General features: G+C 38.4%; 1 protein-coding gene across 1 annotated transcript in view; it reads right to left on the bottom strand.

Moving 5' to 3' along the window:
- The window catches only part of slc30a6 (solute carrier family 30 member 6), a 141,321-nt gene that overhangs the window by 110,719 nt on the left and 12,772 nt on the right, over positions 1-17,830 (bottom strand). Inside the window, exons 3-4 of the mRNA XM_041176908.1 lie at positions 9,561-9,647; positions 5,297-5,381 (exon numbers count right to left, since the gene is read on the bottom strand). Of these exons, the coding sequence (XP_041032842.1) occupies positions 5,297-5,381; positions 9,561-9,647 (172 nt within the window). The remainder of the gene's footprint in view (positions 1-5,296; positions 5,382-9,560; positions 9,648-17,830) is intronic.

Raw genomic sequence — 17,830 nt, 5'->3', positions numbered from 1 at the left:
ATCACTGTCCCCAGTAGCCTTGTAGTCTTCCTTATCAGAGAGCTTAAAATTCCTGTCCTCTCTCTGTCACACTCTGAACTCTCTCCCATCTTTTCTCTGTGTCAATGTCACTTGACCACTGTGACTAGACAACAGCAAAGTTTTTTCTACTTTGTGTTTTTCTCCCCACAGTCACTAAATATTTAACCCCTTTTACCCCACCTCTAACTTCAGGGGTTGTAAAACCTTATTAAAAATGCATATATACAAACAAAACCAAAAGACCCAAAATCTCTTAGTCACATTTCAGACTCCCAGGCACCAAGGTTCATAAACAAAACCACACTGAAACTGAAATCATTTTTACCTTTCTTAACATGCAAATATATACATAAATTCAACTTAAAAATTATACATTGTTCATAACAATGTATAGTTTCCTGCTCCTAATTTGTACATTCATATGTCTGTACGGTTCAGACTGGCACATCGTAAAAAAAGAATCAAAATGGAAGACCGAGCTCATGGTCTAAATTTGTTGAGCTCAATGTTGAGTGCAGAAGGCTGTAAAATGCCTAAATGGAAGCTGAGGTGCTGTTCCTCAAACTTGAGATTGAGAGTGTAAGGTGGTGAATTAAAATGGCAAGCAAAAGGAAGTTCGGGGTCATGCATGCGGTCTTCCAATGTAGAGGAGGCTGCATCGTGAGCAGTGAAAACAGTAAACTAAATTGAAAAAAGGACAAGTAATTCACTGCTTCACCTGGAAGTTGTGTTTGGAGCACTGGATGGCGAGCAGAGGCAGGAGATAAATGGGCAGGTGTTACACCTCCTGCAGTTGCACGGAGAGGTGCTGTGGGAAGGGGACAAGATGCTGGGAGTGATCAAGCAGTAGGTCAGTCTATCACAGAGAGAACAGTTCCTTCAGGATGCTAACAGAAGAGGGATGGGAAAAGTGTGTTTAGTAGTGGCATCATGCTGGAGGTTGCAGAAAAGGCAGAAGGTAGTGCTTTGAATATGGAGGCTGGTGGGGTGAAAAGTGAAGACAGGGGAAACCCTACTGTGGTTCTGGGAGGAAGGGAAGGGGTGAGAGCAGAATTGCGGTAAATGGGTTGGATATGGTTGAGGGCCCCATCAACCATGGTGAGGGAATTTTTCCATTGAGGAAAATGGAAGACATATCAGAATCGCTATTGTGGAAGGTTACATCACCAGAATAGGTATGATGGAGATGAAGAAACAGGGGAGAATGGAATGGAGTCCTTACAGAGAGAAGGATGGAAATTGGAAGCAAAGTTAAACATGTTTTCCAGTTCCAGGTGAGAGCAGGAAATAGCACTGATACAGTTATCATGCACCAGAGGGAGCTGAGGGAGGGGGCCCAGAGTAGGATAGCAACAAGGAATGTTCCACATACCCCATAAAAAGACAGGCATAACCAGAACCAACATGGGTACCCATAGCAACACCTTTTATATGGGGGAAGTAAGATAAGTTAAAGGAGAAATTGAGGGAACTAGATTAGCCAGGATGAGGGTGGTGATGGATGGGGACTAGTTGGGCCTCTATTCAAGAATGAAATGGTGAGCTATCAGACCATCCTGGTGGGGGATGAAGGAGTAGAGAGATTGGACTGGAGAGAGTGAAGCGGTGGTGGTTCAGGCCAGGAAACTGGAAATTGTTAAAATGACATAAGGCATCAGAAGATCACAAACTGTTAGGAAGTGCATGAGAACAGCTTAGATTTGGAGATTGACAGAGTAGATACTGAGGTGTTGTTTCCCCTGATTGCGGAATACAGAACGCAGGACAAGGGGTCGACCATTTAGGACTAGGAGGAGAAATTTCTTCGCCCAGAGGCTTATGAATCTTTGGAATTGTCCATTTGTGGATGTTCCATCATTGCATATATTTAAGGCTGAGATAGACAGGTTTTTATCTTTCAGAGATCAAGGGATATGGGAAGCAGGAGGGAAAGCGGAGTTAAGGCAGAAGATTAGCCATGATCATACTGAATGGTGGAGCAGGTCCAAGAGGCCATATGGTCGTTAACTCCTCCAATTTCTTATGTTATGTTCACTATTACTTGAAAATTGCTAATCTATGACCAAAGGCATAATGTAAGAAAAATTTGACCTGCAATAGTAGATGCTGGCTGACTGCTTTGGAATAGGTCTCCTTCACCCTGACTCTAGCTAGGATACAAATATTTCCAAAGACTGCAAAGTAAATATAAGATAAGAGATAGCTTGAGAGGAAGTTCAAATTTGCAGTTCATTTGATATCAGGAGTGGCAAGTCCAAGTGTTTTTGAATAACAGAAATCGTATCAGTTTACTACCAGCAACAGTTATGCTTTCTTGTATAAAGTATTGACGTATACAAAAACATTCACGCAGTAGCAGACAAAAAGATTACAGTGATGTAAGAGATGAAGGGCTATGTTGCTATTTAACATCAATTCAAACATAAGCAGAAAACTTGGGAGTTTTACAATTGCTGATTATTAGGAATCACAATACAATATAACCCCTACTTTTCCTGTTCAACTCCATAATCTGTTCATCATTCTTGTTCATGATTAATATCGGGGAGGTGATGGCACAGTGGTATTGTTGCTGGACTAGTAATCCAGAGACCCAGGGTAATGCTCTGGATTACCCAGGTTTGAATCCCACCATGGCAAATGGTAGAATTTGAATTCAATAAGAATCTGGAATTAAAAGTCTAATGAAATCATTGCTGATTGTTGTAAAAAACCCATCTGGTTCACTAATGTCCTTTACGGTTTTAGAAAATCTGTTGTTCCTTATCTCCAGACCCAGCAATGTGACCATTAAATGCCCTCAATAAACGCATGTCCCATGAACCTAAATGTTAATATGACTGTTATATTAAAAAATTTATTCTTAACACTTATTTCCAGTTGGAATTGGAGTTATGTAAAAGGTTAGACTGGGTAAGGACAGCAGGTTTCCTTTCCTAAAGGATCCTGGTGAACTAATATGGTTTTTATAATAACATCATTGTTACTTTTACTGCCACTAGTTTTTTTATTTCTTTTTTTTTATTTAACTGAAATTAAGTACTCAAACTGCTATGGTGGGATTTGAACTCACCTCATTTGCTGAGGTCTCTAGATTACTAGCCCAGTAACAAAACTATTGCACTACCTTACCTCAGATAAATTGCAGGCATCAATGTTATGTTTGATCTTCAACTTTGGACAGTTCCTTTTTGATATACAATGAACATTACATGAAACAGAAATAATTAGTGCCAAGAAAATATATTAGCAACAGAAGGCCCCTTTAGAAATTTAGGAAAAAGCATCAAAAAAAAAAAACACACCTGGCAGTTCATGCTTCATTATTAGATACAGGTAAAAAAAAATCCAAAAGGTTTCCTCTATCAGGATCATCTTTCTCTTGTTAAATTCCTTTCTCTTTCTCCATAATCCTACCCCTTTGAATGTAAAGTGTAAGGCTACAAAATCCAAGGCTGGCTCAATATTTTTGAATTAAAAGAGGCCCTTTCATACACAGCTCTCTTCTCAATGTCTTGTGCAATACTAGCATTCTGAAATAGAAGTGCAGAACGGCATTTCAATGCCGATTGGATCTTTAGACAATGACATTGTAGTGCTCATTTTCTTCTATTACTCAGTATTCAGAATCTGTCGAAAGTTAACTTAAATAAGCTAACTACTTTTCATATATAGTGCAATGTACATTCTCTACTCAATACAATTTCCTGGTTAAAATAAATTCAACAAAGTCAAATCCTGCTTAATAAGTAACATGTTTACTAAGTAACTATGCTAATCTGCTACACAGTAAAATAGTCTTCTTTGAACTTACCACATAAACAAACAGATCTGCATTAAAACTTTTGGTGGCTAAAGTTCCTCCAGTGGCTCAGAGGAGAGCAAGCGCGTTTTCTTTCCCACCCCCCTCGTGCTGTTTGTGTCTTGGTTTGGCTAACACTGTTTTTTAAAGTCATAATCCACAAGAGCCTGGGGGTTTCTTCCTTGGCGGCAACTACAAGTTACACCCAAAAACATGCCCAAAGTTGCTCCCATTTTGTTGGCAAGGTTACTAAGTACTTCCCAAACTCATTAGAATACACCCAAACCTACAATTTGCATAAAGGGGCATAAATCAGTGTAAAGAATTGGGGTCAAGGAAATGCTGAACCTAGAACAGCACAATTCGTCCTTGAGCCTTAAATTTAAATGTTTCAGCTACTTAGCCATCATCCATGCATATCAGGCACAGTTGCTTTTAAAATCTGCAATTTGAGTAGTTTTTCAGTTCTAAAAGTAACTTTTACTTTGCCTTAAAAATACATTCAAAGGAATAGATAATACAGAACAGATCTCAAAAAAGAAAAGGATTTTTCAAAAACACTCAAACAAATTGCAATTAAAAGACTAGAAAAATGACCGATTCCTGCTATGCCTAAAAACCTGGAAGCAATATTAAGAAACTTATGAACAAGCTCAATTGGAGGATGCTTGCATACGAGAGCTTGAGGCGTGGTCCATTTTATATGCTGGGATTCGTTTGACCGGCAGAATTGATGGATGGGCGTAAAAGATTGAGGAATCTTGGGCGCCTTATAGTTACACGTACAACTTACTTATGTTCAGAATTCCTCAATATTTTAAGATACACTATTGGTTTGCATCCAGATAATTGGTATGTTATAATGGAAAATGCTATGTATGTCTGTAACACTGTAAACACACCCTCCCACCACTATGGTGTTGTCCCATATTTGCATCTCTCAGATCCTCAGTCTATATTATAGAGAAACTCTTCTACTTCAACCAGCTCTACTTCTGTGCTTCCTAAACTGCTCCAAGTTACAGAAATCTTACTTTACTGAAGTTGGTGAAGATGCTCTCAAAAGCTAAAGGAATTCGGATTAAATCTTAAAAAGATCTAGAGTAAGAAGGGTAGAAAAGATCCAAAACATAACAGTAGTATTGCATCATATGGATGAACCCGTATTCAATCCTCAGTCTGTGTTCAGTCAAATATGGCAATGAGTTACAATTGGTCGAGTAGCTCTGAAGTAGAAAAGGAGAGAAAAAAAACTCTTCTGCTCCAAGTTATCCATTGACACTTCTGGAACAGCGCATAGTCATATGGATAGATTTATCAAGCTAGGCTGATATAGGTAACAAACCTCACCTTGGTTGAAAAATAAGCTCAAATATGAAGGATATCCAATTGGTAGATGAGATGCACACAAATTTCAGTGACTGTTTTCCAAATGAAATGTAAAAGTTAGTGATACAGAAAGTTCTTACTTACCCATACTATTTGTAGAGTTGCACCACATCAGTAGAAAACCAGTGCAAATCAAGTTCAATAATCCAAACAGTAAGATCTTCCAAGACTGTGAAGTAGAAAAAATGTATTAACATCACTGAAACAGAGCACAACATCTTGCACTAAGTTTGCTCCTTGTCATTTTTAACTGACAGAAGTAACTCTGCTGTTCAGCTCAACGAAAGTATGGTCTGAAACAGTGGAAAATTCAACATTGTTCAGGCAACCAGCATGAGGATGGAGTGTATACTGCATACACTGGATATGGACAGAGCCCGATTTGTAATAATACAAGCAGAAATGGATTTTCTGAACTTTTGAACTTTATTACCTGGACACTTGACGTGAGAATGAAACTGTCTGTGCATACCAGAAACTTATTTAGCTAAGGAAGTGAGAGGGGCAGTTAAAGGGAGAGAAGTAAATGAGTTATCTTACTTGAATTCTCAACTCTGTTACTCAACTGCTGAATACAACTGGCAGCAACTCAAATCATCTCATGGTCCCAATTTAAAATATTTTGCCCACTCAAATGAATTGGTACAATTTGAAAACCAGGGCAGCAGACACAAAGTTAACAAAAGAAGAAAGTTTCAGGGGTTGGGTCAATTTGTGTGCTGACCTGCAGCACTATAGAACAGTAGGATGTGGATCCATACCTGCAGTTCCCCAATGACTAACTTCATTAGTTCAAGCCAGTCAAGCAGAAGTGCCAAGTAGAGCCTAGGAATTTGTCCATGGGGAAAGAACAGATGAATTATCCAAGGCCATTTTCATGCATATCTCAGCGATCATTAGGAGCATGGCATTGTCGGCCTTTAAACAAATGGAAAATAAACAGTAGAAATACATTGTGCATGATAAAATATAAGAGGCCTCTCAGTTTGAGCTTAGGTCAAATGGGGAATCTTATCTCACCTACTGCAGGCACCGAAAAATATCAAGCAAATGCATACAGGTGATAGCAGCAAAGAGGACAACTAGAGTTTATCAATCAGCCAACACTGTCAAGAGTGTGGCTTATTTCTAGGCACAGGAAAAATGGAAACTGCGGGCCATATTTTAGTTCCAGGGTCCTGATCCTAACATTGGGCTGAATTCCCAGGTCATGAACCTGGAGATGGTTGTGGTGGGACTCTGCAGGAGATTTGAGAAGGCGGCCACTTAAGCAGGCACCTTTGGGATTAAGGGCAGCAAGCGGGCTCTGCAGCCAGGAGGACAGCACCAGTTCATCTATGAGCTCTAGCGCATCAGGGGACAATCCAGAGAGCATGTATAATGTGTCCTCAACTGGCACTTTAATTGGCCTAAATGGTGGCAGATGTTGCCCCCACGGCCCCAAATATAAGCTGGAGGGAGGGGCAGTGGTGGTCTAGGCAAATAGGGAACCCACTTAGTACTAAAAGGGTTAATGCAGAAACTGAATTAAATACTTAGGCCTAAGAGAAAGATACTGCAACCTTGAAGAACAATACCATCTTGTTTGACCACTGTTGTAGGATGAGCCCTGAGACATTCCATGTTGTTCTTTCTCAGGCCAAAAGTAATCAAAGTTGTGATAAGCATTTGCGTAACCACAATGTCTGTTGTGATGGGAATGGAAATTTACTGGAACGTGGATTGGTCAGTAAACTTATGCAAATAAGCGGATTGAGTTGTGCAAAATTCACTGATTGGCTGTAAAAAGCTTTTAAGCAAGTGTTTGTATATTCTACTTTGAGACAGTACAATAGCTCTCGCTGTATTGTTCTCCCTTGTGCACAAGTAATAAATGGGGTATCTATGTATTAATGATGCCTTGGTGTGATTAATCGCTGACAGAACATGTCGGTAGATTGGTACAGCAGCTGGTAACAAGAAATTGCCGAGACGCCTGCCTCCAAATTCCTGCCCACCAACCACTGCTTTCCTGACTATACCTAAATGTGTTTGGAGTTGGCACGGAGAAGGGAAATCAGAGTTCAGCTTTGCCCATCTGCTGCTGGCATTATCCAAGGCACAACAGCAGGTCCAGTACAGACACAACAGGCCAAAGGACCGCCTTCTGTGTTGTAAATTTTCAATGATTTCTATGAGGTCTGATACGTATCCTCTGAGTCACAATGTGCATAGCCTAGGGAATTTATTTTAAAATGGCTTTTTAACCTTGTAATTAATTGAAATATTTTCATTGTGGTTTCTGTTAAGATAGTTTTTTTATACTTTGCTCAAAAACTAAGTTAGTTAAGCTGTATGAAATACATTCTTAAGGCTTTTGAAAAGTAAAATTAAGTGTCTGACGGACAGATAGGTCCAAAGCGACAAATGGAACCATCTTTAGGGGATCAAAAAATAAGAGCAGGCCGACCAGCAGTTAGGTTGATGAACTCTTCTGCAACAAAGCAGGAAGTAAAATTCATTTTAAAATGGATCATTTAATCACTGTACAGGAAGTGAAATAAAGATTGGGACCTATATATGGGATAAGAGAGAAGCTGAAATATTAAATGAACTTCAAAAAGAAATAAAAATGATTTTAAATATCATTCAATTTTTAAATGTTCTTCTAAGGGAATGAGACCCCACACTTATAAAATTAGTTATTCAGGGCTGAAGAGGTTGCTCAGTAGTAATTATGAAATAGTTAAATTGTTAAAAACTCAGCTACTCTTGGTCAAACAGGGCTCAACATTGTTATTGATTCTTGCAGCGAGAATAGTGAATAAAAAGTTGAATTTCACTTCACATTAGTGACAGTGTGTTGATTGCATATGTGAAGCCTGCAACAGTTAATTGAAGACAGGAGGTGAAAGTGACTGCTCTTGACATCAAGGCAGCATCTGACTGAGTGTGGCATTAAGGAGCCCCTGGCAAAATTGAAGTCAATAGGAATCAGGGGGAAAAAAACTCTCCAGTAGTTGAAGCCATACCTCACAAAGAGGAAGAATGCGGGTGGTTGCTGGAGGCCAACCATCTCAGCACCAATATATTGTTGCCGGAGTTTCTCAGGGTAATGTCCTAGGCTCAACCATCTTCAGCTTCTTCATAAATGGCCTTCCTCCATCTTAAGAACTGCGGATGTTTGCACAGTGTTCAGTTCCATTCTCAACTCCTCAGATACTGAAGCAGTCTGACCTGGCAAGACCTGGATAACATCCAGGTTTGGGCTGATAAGTGGCAAGTAACAATCACTCCACTCAAGTGCCAAGCAATGACCATCTCCAATAAGAGTATTCAATAGTATTACCATCGTTGAATTCCCCACTATCAACATCCTGGGGCTACCACCAACCAGAAACTGACCTGGGCCAGCCATACAAATACTGTGGCTAAAAGAGCAGGTAATTCACCTACTGACTCCTCAAAGAATGTCCACCAGCTACAAGGCAAAAGTCAGGAATGTGATGGAATACTCTCCACTTGCCTGAATGAGTGCAGCTCCAACATTCAAGAAGTTCGACACCATCCAGAACAAAGCAGCCTGCTGGATCGACACCCCATCCACCACTTTAAACATTCACTCCCTCCACCACTGATACAAAGTGACAGCAGTATGTACCATATACAAGATACACTCACCAAGGTTCATTTGACAGCACCTTCCAAAGTTGTGATCTCTACCACTTGGAAGGCTAAGGACAACAGACACATGGAGCATCACCACCAGCAAGTTCCCCTCAAAACCACACATCACCCTGCCTTGGAACTATATCAATATTCCTTCATTATCACTGGGTCATGAACCTTGAACTCACTTCCTAACAGTACAGTAGGTGTACCTACACCAAACGGACTGCAGCAGTTCAAGATGGCGATTCACCACCACCAACAAGGGCAATTAGCAATGAGCAACAAATGGTCATCCTACTAAAGACACTTACATCCCAAAGATTTTTTTTTAAAGTACACACTGCAGGAACAGGGCATCCATGACAGCATATTTCTAGATTTCTTCATTAAAGTTACTGTTCTTTTACACAGTGATGCAGCAAACGCAGACTGTTTTGCCATCATTACAGCTGCAAATTCATAGCCAATGCTTATAGTTTCAGAATGCGCTGTCACTACCTAAAGTAAGTTACAACCCAGTACCTCATTCGAAATTACCCATTAACTGATGTGGGTATCTCAAATAAATAAGTTATCCCTTTTTAACTGACATTTGATTATCAAAACTTGTCCTGCAACCTCTACAATTACACAAGGAATAAACACTTTAACTCAACAAGGCTATCATAACCAGGTGCATGTTTTGTACATCACTTACCCGTCTGTCAGCTGCTACCAGCAGGAATTCTTGTGTAAACTTTCCACCTAGAGATCTGTGAGTTTTGTGGAAAGGATGAATAGTTCCCTTTATAAAAAAAACAAAGATTCAATTTTAAGTATCGTCATATTTCACAGCAGGGAAACACTAATGACTTCACCATATAATCTGTGCTGACACAATCAGTGCATCACTACGAGGGTTCTGCAATATCAGAGGCGTTAGCTTTCAGACATGAAATTAAACTGAGGATCATCTATTTTAGGTGGACCAAGAAATCCCATTGCATTATTCAAACATTCTTTCCTCAACTAACAAGAACAGATTAACCAGTCCAATAGAATGTAACTCTTTCGAGTACAAACCCGTTTCCATCTGTTTCAGATGAAGTTACATTGTTTCATAGTTTGCCATTGTGAGATTTGAACTCTTGATCTTGGGGTTACAAACCCAGTACCATAACCACTTGGCTATTTAGGCCAAGCCTTCCAATAGAATGTATGTGAACCCTCTGAAATGTACTAACGACATCACCTCAAACTGATAAAGCAATTAGCTGTTTCTCATCCAAGCTGTCTGCTAATCCAGCTATTGAGTCCACTCTTTGTCCCATATAGAAGTTAGCCCCCTGTGCAACAAACTTAATCATATTAAAAATAGAGGTAGAGGTTTTCCTAGTTTGCGCTCGTTCTTTTATCACAACTCAAGTAAAATCAGTACTACCTGCGCAAAAGATCAGATGATTTTAAACACAAAATATGTCAAACATAAGTAGGATCTTTAATACTGCTCAAAAAAATCATTTTGCCCAAAACCAGCCCAAAATCAAATCAATGACAATGACGAATTTTTACTGACTGTAGCCGTTCAAAGAGGGTCTTTGAAATGGAGCCCATTACCACAATGGAATAGTAGGCATGTTTTAAAAGTTTTAGCACTTAAAAAAATATTAAATTTACTAAGAAAGTGATTTGGCTTTTTCAGTGAATAAAAACAAGGTTACTCACAGGTGGAGGATCACAAAGTTATTAAACATTTTTGTGATAAACTCATTTCCAGCTATATTAATAACACTGAACAAGGTTACCACTGATAAATAAAATGAATATTTTGAATGCAAAAAAAAATAGGACTACGTTCTATTAGACTGATACTGACATAAAATTTTCCATGTACTTACGCAAATGAACTTCAGTGGAAACTTGAAATATAACGGAGCCAATGCAACTTGTGCTCAATGACCCAATTGATCCCGAAAGTGGAAACTCTACCCCATTATAACTCATGGCAAAATCTGTTCTGAGCTAACCAGGCAAGTATCTAAAAATGTGATAATGTTACGAACATAAACTTTCTTACTGCAGGCCTTTGATGTAATTTTGCTGCTGATTCACTAACTGGGTAAAAATGTCTTGCAAAAGATAAATTACCAGATGAAACAAGCATTTAATATAGTGAGACACTGCTTTTGGAAGTCAGAAGCTGAGCTATGAAACAGTAGAACTCTCCAACTATATGAGATGTTGAACTGAAAAGTTCAAATAAAGACATGCAACATCTTGATTTCCAGGAAAACTTCAGTATTAAAGATACATAACAGCCCAGATTATGAAAACTGAAATTACAATTGGGTTACACTACATTCAACAAAAAGCAAAGAAATTTACCACAGCAATTATGTTTGCTACTTCTAGCTCACTTTCACTATACATTGAACATGAAATGCCTTTAAACAAATGAACAACGACAAAATTGAATTACGGCCATCTATTTATTAATAATGAAACATATGGAGGAGATGGTGATGTAGTGGTAATGTCACTGAGTAATCCAGAGGCTCTGGCTTTGGCTTTAGAGACACCGGTTCAAATCCCACCATGGCAGCTAGTGGAATTTAAATTCAAGTAAAGCTAGTCTAATGGTGACCATTAAACTATTGATTGTTGTAAAAACCCATCTGATTCACTAATGCCCTTTAGGGAAGGAGATCTGCTGTCCTTACCCTGCCTGGCCTACATGTGACTCCAGACCCACAGCAATGTGGTTGACTCTTAACTGCTCTCTGAAATGTGTTATGGCACAGTGGATGGTAAATGCTAAGCTGCTCAAATCCCAGAGGGAAACTTGAAACAGCTACCACAACCGTTTTTGCAATTTGTATTTTTATTTCGAGATGTGTACCTTGAAATCGGTAGTAATATGTCCACCAAGTCTTCGAGGTTTTTTTTTTACAAAACTAGATTAAACATTTATTAATAAAAGAAATGATTTAAAGTGCATACATAGGTCTACAAATCACTGCTATGATAACTCCTAGCTCCCCTAACTAATCTAACTTCCGGTTAAACCTCTGCTAAGGCTACAATAAAACAACATAGATTTCAACAGACCCAGGCAAAGCACACAATATCCTAGACTGTGATATTTAAAATTAATTCTCTTAACTTCGGTTCCTAGAGACAGCAGCTTGGTACGTGGAGGCTGGAGGCTTTTCTCACTTATTGGACCTTAGAATGCCTTCTTTCCTTACACATAACCTCATCTTCTGAATACATGTTTCTTCCTTTTTAGTGTAAACCCCATTATTCCAATAGGCCTTTGCAACTTTACCTTTTCCATAATATAAATCTTTCATAGCACTCATTATCAGTAATCTTTGCGAAAAATAAATACACTGTTTGGTTTAGCCACTGTGTGCTAGGTGTAACACCTTACCATCTTTGAAATTCATTACTCTGGTTTATCTAAAAATGCAAACGTTCTTCACCTCACATTCTAAAACTTCAGCCATGTTTATGTATTTAGCATTTCAAACTTAGTTTCTCTACTGATACATAAAAGCGCCCAGACCAGCTGTCTTTAATTCAAATCAAAACCCACACACACACGTGTACACAGTGAAACTAATCCAAACCCCACTATTAATCTACCTTTACAATAAATTACAATATTATGAAAATTATTATATTTTCATGACAAATGGCCTAGTAAGCTACTTAGTTCAAGGGCAGTTAGGGATGGGAATAAAATGCTGGCTTGGCCAGTGACATCCACATCCCATGAAATAAATAAATAAAAGGAAAAAAAAATTCCCTCAATGAACCTACACGATAAGTCACAGGAAGTAGTCAAAATTTAGTTAAATCAACGCAGGAATTACTTTGTCTAATGCGACCATAAATGACATGGGAGAAAGAGAATTTATTTATTAAACATATATTTTGTTTAAATGAAAAATTTGAATGCATGCTTTAAACTAGTATCCTGGATTTTCCAGATTACAAATTGTGTGTTCACTTATCACTGAAAACCTACACCATCTGGAGAGATTACTAGGAGGCATGATAAATCATGGTCATTAACTGAAACATTATCCTGCTAATACAGAACACTGTATCCATTAAAGTCGGAAAGTTATGAAGTCCACCGTACAACATGTGCAAGCAAGATTCCATGCACTCAATACCGGTAATGGAGATTTTTCAGTGACATTTCAATTTGCCATACTTAGAGTAGCTCTTTTGTTGTCAGTTTACATCTCCTTTCACTCTAGCAGAGGCCGACACAAATTACTGGGTTTTACAGCATACAGGAGATGCATTATTTTGACTGCTATTGTAAAGGGGTACATTTTACACTTCATTTGTCACTGAGGAAGAGAGCTGCTCCCTGATTAACTCTTGAAATACAGAAAGAACTTTGTAACTCTCAAACTACACAAGACTTCCGATAATATAATTAAATGTATTTTGAACAACATGATCGAATACAATAAATAAGACAAACCAGTTAGGATACATGGGGAAGGAAAACTTGAGAACAGGTTGCATGTATTTTCAGAGCAGCACAAAAGGTAATCCTGTAAACATCAACTTTAATTCATTTTGCTTTAAACAACAAAATTTATAGAATTAGTATCAAAGTGCAAACTTATATTACAGTATTTAGAGCGATGCAAAACCAGTATACCAGTTATGTTTACAGGATTCCAACCACTGGTAAACTTTAATGTTGAGAACTGATCTGTGCTACAAATGATCAAAAATTACATTTAAAACAGTCTCAGGCCAACTAATACTGCAACTAGTGCAATGGCTCTTGTAAGGTGGTTTTATTTAATTTGGATGACTTCAGCTGAACCAGACAGTCTGCATCAATGCTAAGCTGACATGGTTTTGCACAGACATGAAATATGCAGCATAACTAGATAAGTTTCTAATGATGGATTAATAGAATTCGAGCAATGCATGAGCCCAAAGAGCATTACTTAAAATATATCATAATCTCATTCTATTCTTAAACGATACTAGAAATGCTACAAGTCTTCAAAGTATTCACACATTGTTTTTCAATTGCCTTTCGACAAATTTGACTATGCTTTCATTTATTTCCCTTCCCAATCAATCTCAAACTCATCCAAGCACTGCACCACTACCTTAAAACAGAGACCCAACTACAGATAAATGCACTTTAAATACCGCTTGTTTTCTGTCACACTTAAGGTCAATTTCACTGTAGTAACATGGTGCATCACAGAGCAAGCTGTTCCAATTGTGGACGTAACAAGTTATGGTCAATTTTTTTTTAGGTTAAAGGATAAAGGGAAAGCTACTTAAAACACATAACAAGATCCACTCTCTAAGTAGTCTCACAACTATGTGGCATTGATAGTGATGGGAGGACATTAATCTGGTTGCAAGATTTCTTTCTTCCATGGGCGTGAGCACCACTGGCAAGGCAAGCATTTGTCGCCCATTCCTAACCGTCCTTGAGGTGGAGGTGGTGAGCTGCCTGCATCATTTCCAAGTGGCAGGGAAGATGTATGACTTAGAAAGGCAAGGAGAGATCCGGTAAAAAGTATAAACATAAAAATAAGTTATTGATGATTTTTCAATTTGTTCAACTATAAACTGCAGCTATCTACCAGTTTGAAACTGAGCAACTCAGTATACTCCAGTGTTATTTATATTAGGTGGACCTACAGAGTTATTCCTACATCTACTGACAAAATAAATCAATTTTCCCTTTTCATTTAAAAATTAATCTTAGAGTGTTCCCACACTGGCAGCATGATGCATGAATCAGATTAGTCTTTCGACACATACAAACCTAGTTTTAAAACAGAATTCTTACTGGTGCATTATGTACAGGTTGCATTTCACAGTAAATCTGTGGTTGGAATATTTGTTTCTGAAGAACTGTTAGTTTAAAAACAAGACTTTGGATAAATGTGTTGTCCTTGGCTGCATTTATTTGCTACAATGAACTGCAGTGGTTCAAGGAGACAGCCTTTTGAAAGGGTAAATAGTGATATGCAATACATGCTGGCCTTGTAGGTGACAGACACCCAGATACCAAGAATTAATATAACTAATATTTTCATCCCCTGTAATGAACTGGAGAACCAACACTACATGCTTCTTATGGCTCTTGTGCCCTTTTTAATAACGGGACTTCCAAAGTTACACAGGGACAAGAGCAAACCAAATTCAGCCACGGAGTCTGTTCCACCATTAGATTATAGCTAAACTCAAATTCAACTCCATTTTCCTACCTTTGATTCATTTCCTTTCCTTTGACACTCTGATACAAACCCATTGATCTAAGACGTGAAAATCTCAATTTGCCCAGCACTGACAGCCTTTAGGCAGGAAGAATCTCAGGTTTTCACTATGGTTGTGAAATGCTGCTTCTGATTTCATACCTGAATGGTGCTGTTCTAATTTTAACATTGTGTCCCCTTGTTCTGGATTTTCCACCAGATGAAATGGCTTCACTGTATTGACTCTTCAAATCTCATTATCATTTTAAAAATTTCTATTAAATTACTCTTCACCTTCTAAACTCAAGGGAATACAAGCAAAGTTTGTGCATAATCCCCTCACTACAACCTAAGCAATTTCTTAAAAATATGCAGTCTCTAAGCAGAAAATAGTATTACACAAGTAAACCTGAAAAGCTCAGAAATCATGGTCCTTGGTTCCCATTCATTCAATTATATTATTAGCAGCACCAGATAGTTGAAATACAGAAACAGGGTGCGAATATGTTACCCCCAACTACAAGCGCATAACATTCTCCTAAGTTAGTGCAGGTACCGTTTCCCTTTTTATATTCTGTTAAGATCTGCATTGAAAGAATAAGCATTTAAATTTCCCTCCCCAAAGACCTCCAAAAAAAAGTGTTAAAAATGGCAAACATTAACTGAAGAATAACTAGGAGTTGGGTGGAAGAACAAACTACCTTGAGAAACACTGTAGAAATATGAGCAGCTCAAGGAAATCAAGATGGCTTAGAACAAAGATATTCTTAAAAGATGAAATGGCGAAGAGGAAATAATAAAAACTTGTAGAGCAGGCAAAAATAAGTAAAATATTCCAAAATGTATGCAAGACAGCATTGAATCAAAGCCAGACAATAGAGGTATTAATTTATCCAATGTTGATATTTTGGAGCATTTTGTATTATAGATTATTTTATTTTCATTTTATTGCATCACAAGAAAGCTCTATTTAATATCTTGTTGAATGCAATGCACAACAAATATTACTATAAGCACCAAAGCATCATACAAATGCTAAACTTAGGAAAGTAACAGAAGTTTACATTGCACCTGTGCTCCGATTTTCCCCCCACACCCCCAGCTTCTCACCCATCAGTGATCTATAGTCAGGCTTCATACATTGCAGAGCTTGGCGATAGCTATGATCATGAGTAATGAATGTTAGTACGATCGTGCAAATGAATAGCTAAAGTATTCCCTCAGTAGCACAGGAACAACCAGCAGCAAAAAATAAGATAAATGCCAACATTTTAATGTTCTGATAGGGATAAGCAATATTCCTAATATTTTATATTTGTCCACCTTACTAGTTCAAGACTATTTCCACCCCCCCCCCCAAGGTATTACACTAACTTTTCACACCTTTCCTCATTTCACTGTACTTGACTAATCTGAAAATATTCTCTTATTTTTGATGCAGTATTTTCCCCTTGCAATTGATGAATTGAAACACAATTTGCACTTTTGAAGTTGATCAGTTTGCCAATGGCCCCACCTAGTGGACAAGTCCCAGATTTTCCAGATACAGTCTTTTCTCAGGTGCCCACTTTCCCATTATATGCCTGTCAAACTGTACATTCAGGAGCAATTTCTGACCGTTATCCTCATAACAATGGTCCCAAATATGCAGTGTGGGTTGGGTACAAAATTAAGTCACCCTATGTTAAATTATGCCAACTGTATAACTTGCTCTAAAGTGGTGAATACGCATGAACATTTGTTTGCTTGTTTTTAAACTCCCACAGCTGATCAGTTTTTGGATAAGTATTTAATCGACTACTGATTTAGGCCACATGACACAGGGAGACAAATATTAGGGGTAAAGTCATCAAGTACTCTCACACATGCTGGTACCTGGCAAAGAGGAGCTTTGGTGAGGTAGATTACCTATCTGCTCGACAATAGTGAAGCACTTTGGGACATTTTACCACATTAAAAGCACTACATAAATGAAAATTATTGCTGTTTTATAGTTAGCATTGAGCTTCTAAGACCTTAAGAACATAAGAAATAGGAATAGGAGTAGACCATTCAGCCCCTCGAGCCTGCTCCACCATTCAATAAGATCATGGTTGATCTGCTCGCGTTTCGAATTCTACATTCCCATCTACCCTGATAACCTTTGATTCCCATGCCTAACAAGAATCAATCTAAAAACAAAAAAACTGCGGATGCTGGAAATCCAAAACAAAAACAGAATTACCTGGAAAAACTCAGCAGGTCTGGCAGTCAATCTACCTTTGCCTTAAAAATTTTCAGTTGACCCCGCCTCCACCACCTTCTGAAGCAGAGAGAGGTCCAAAGCCACACAAACCTCAAAGAATTTCTCCTCATCTCTGTCCTATAAGGGCGACCCCTAATTTTCAAACAGCACCCTCTATTTCTATTCCACAAGAGGAAACAAACTTTCCACCTTGTCGAAGCCATTCAGGATCTTGTATACTTCAATCAAATCACCCCCCACTCTTCTAAACGCTAGTGGAAACAAGCCCAGCCTGTCCAACCTTTCCTCATAAGACAACCCATTCATTCCAGGTGTCAATCTAGTAAACATCCTCTGAACCGCCTCCAACACATTCACATCCATCCTTAAATAAGGAGGCCAAAACTATACACAGTATTCGAGGTGCAGTCTCACCAATGCCCTGTATAACTGAAGCATAACATCCTTACTTTTATGTTCAATTCCTCTTGTAATAAAGGATAG

Source organism: Carcharodon carcharias, chromosome 2 (genome assembly GCF_017639515.1).
Source record: "Carcharodon carcharias isolate sCarCar2 chromosome 2, sCarCar2.pri, whole genome shotgun sequence".
In the NCBI taxonomy this organism is placed as follows: Eukaryota; Metazoa; Chordata; class Chondrichthyes; order Lamniformes; family Lamnidae; genus Carcharodon; species Carcharodon carcharias.
The sequence above is the reverse complement of the archived record's forward strand: the minus strand, read 5'-3'. Positions and strand labels throughout refer to the sequence as shown.